Consider the following 1203-nt stretch of genomic DNA (forward strand, 5'->3'; position numbering starts at 1 on the left):
GCTACGGGCATCCCGCTAACAGAGTGGGGGGCCATCGCTTCGTCGGCTTCTTCCATGCTGGGAGCGACTCCCCAGCTAAAGAATTCTTTGTTGTTTGTCGCTCGGTAAATGTAGAAGTGAATGTATTGATCATCTGGTTTCACTACTCGTTGTAGTTCTACCAGAGCTCTCTCTTTAAAGTCGTCCGTTGCCCAACCGCTTGGGCTCGTGTTCGCATCGGTTGCAAAACTCCTGATCAGTGCAGCTGTTGCTGAGCAAAACCCCTGCAATGGCTACACGCTGTAGCTTCAGCTACAACAGACACCAACAAGCCAGCGTATTACCTCGCCGAGTCTACCATGAGGCTAAGCTACTTTCTAATGCTGGTAGCGGTAATGTTCGTCGCGTGCAGGGCAAATTTCACCGACGCAGAAGATATTGCTGCGTTTAGAGACCAGAAGGCCAAGACCGAAGTTACCGACGATGGTACTCACCGACACTTGAGGGGCAGCAAGAAGACTGGAGGCACTGTTGCGGTCAGCGAAGAGAGATTGGCACTCCCGGGTGTGAAGAAGGCTGTAAGCAAGCTTCGATCCATGTTTTCGAAGAACCCCGACCTCGCCAAGGCGGTGAAGCAGAAAAAAACTGGTCGATGGATCGATCTTAAGAACCCCGCAGCCAGAAAAAAACTGAAAATTATTGGGGTCCTTGCGGCGTTTATTGTCGGCACTCCACTTATTGCTGTGGCAATCAGTAAAACCACTGGGGCCTAGTGGATAGTAACCTAAAAATAAGCACGTGTCTCCTTCTGTTGCTGAAGTCTTAGATTTTCAGTATGCTGCCACCAGATATAGAGCAGAACGTCGGATCCACCAGCCGCGACTACGTGGTAGCATTTAAGGTGTAACCAAGTTGGTGATTGGAGTCTTGCTCTTAATACATGTAATTTAGCAACCCATGACACAAAGTTAGCGGCACGTGTTCAATATTCAGGCACTTCCGTACAATTCATGGAGCCACGGGCTTTGTTCTTGCTACATGCATTAATACTGCAAGACTAAACACTCAAACAGCGTACTGGATGTACTAGTAGTGCTACGTACGACGTAGTAATAGCAAGCCGTGCGCCAAGCCAAAAGGGGAAGAATAGCATTCAATAGTGTCTGACAAATGAAATCGCGTCATTTGGTTTTGGTTTTCTGTGAGGTACACTGATGTCACTTA

General features: G+C 48.4%; 1 protein-coding gene across 1 annotated transcript; it reads left to right on the forward strand.

Moving 5' to 3' along the window:
- Positions 1-338: 338 nt before the first annotated feature.
- On the forward strand, positions 339-752 carry KRP23_8942 (uncharacterized protein; the record flags this gene model as incomplete). Its single annotated transcript, XM_067895887.1, has 1 exon — positions 339-752. The coding sequence occupies one exon, from the start codon at positions 339-341 to the stop codon at positions 750-752; it is 414 nt and encodes a 137-aa protein (XP_067743881.1).
- Positions 753-1203: the final 451 nt, after the last annotated feature.

Source organism: Phytophthora ramorum (assembly GCF_020800215.1).
Source record: "Phytophthora ramorum isolate Pr-102 chromosome Unknown Phyram_PR-102_s0007, whole genome shotgun sequence".
Taxonomy (NCBI): domain Eukaryota; phylum Oomycota; class Peronosporomycetes; order Peronosporales; family Peronosporaceae; genus Phytophthora; species Phytophthora ramorum.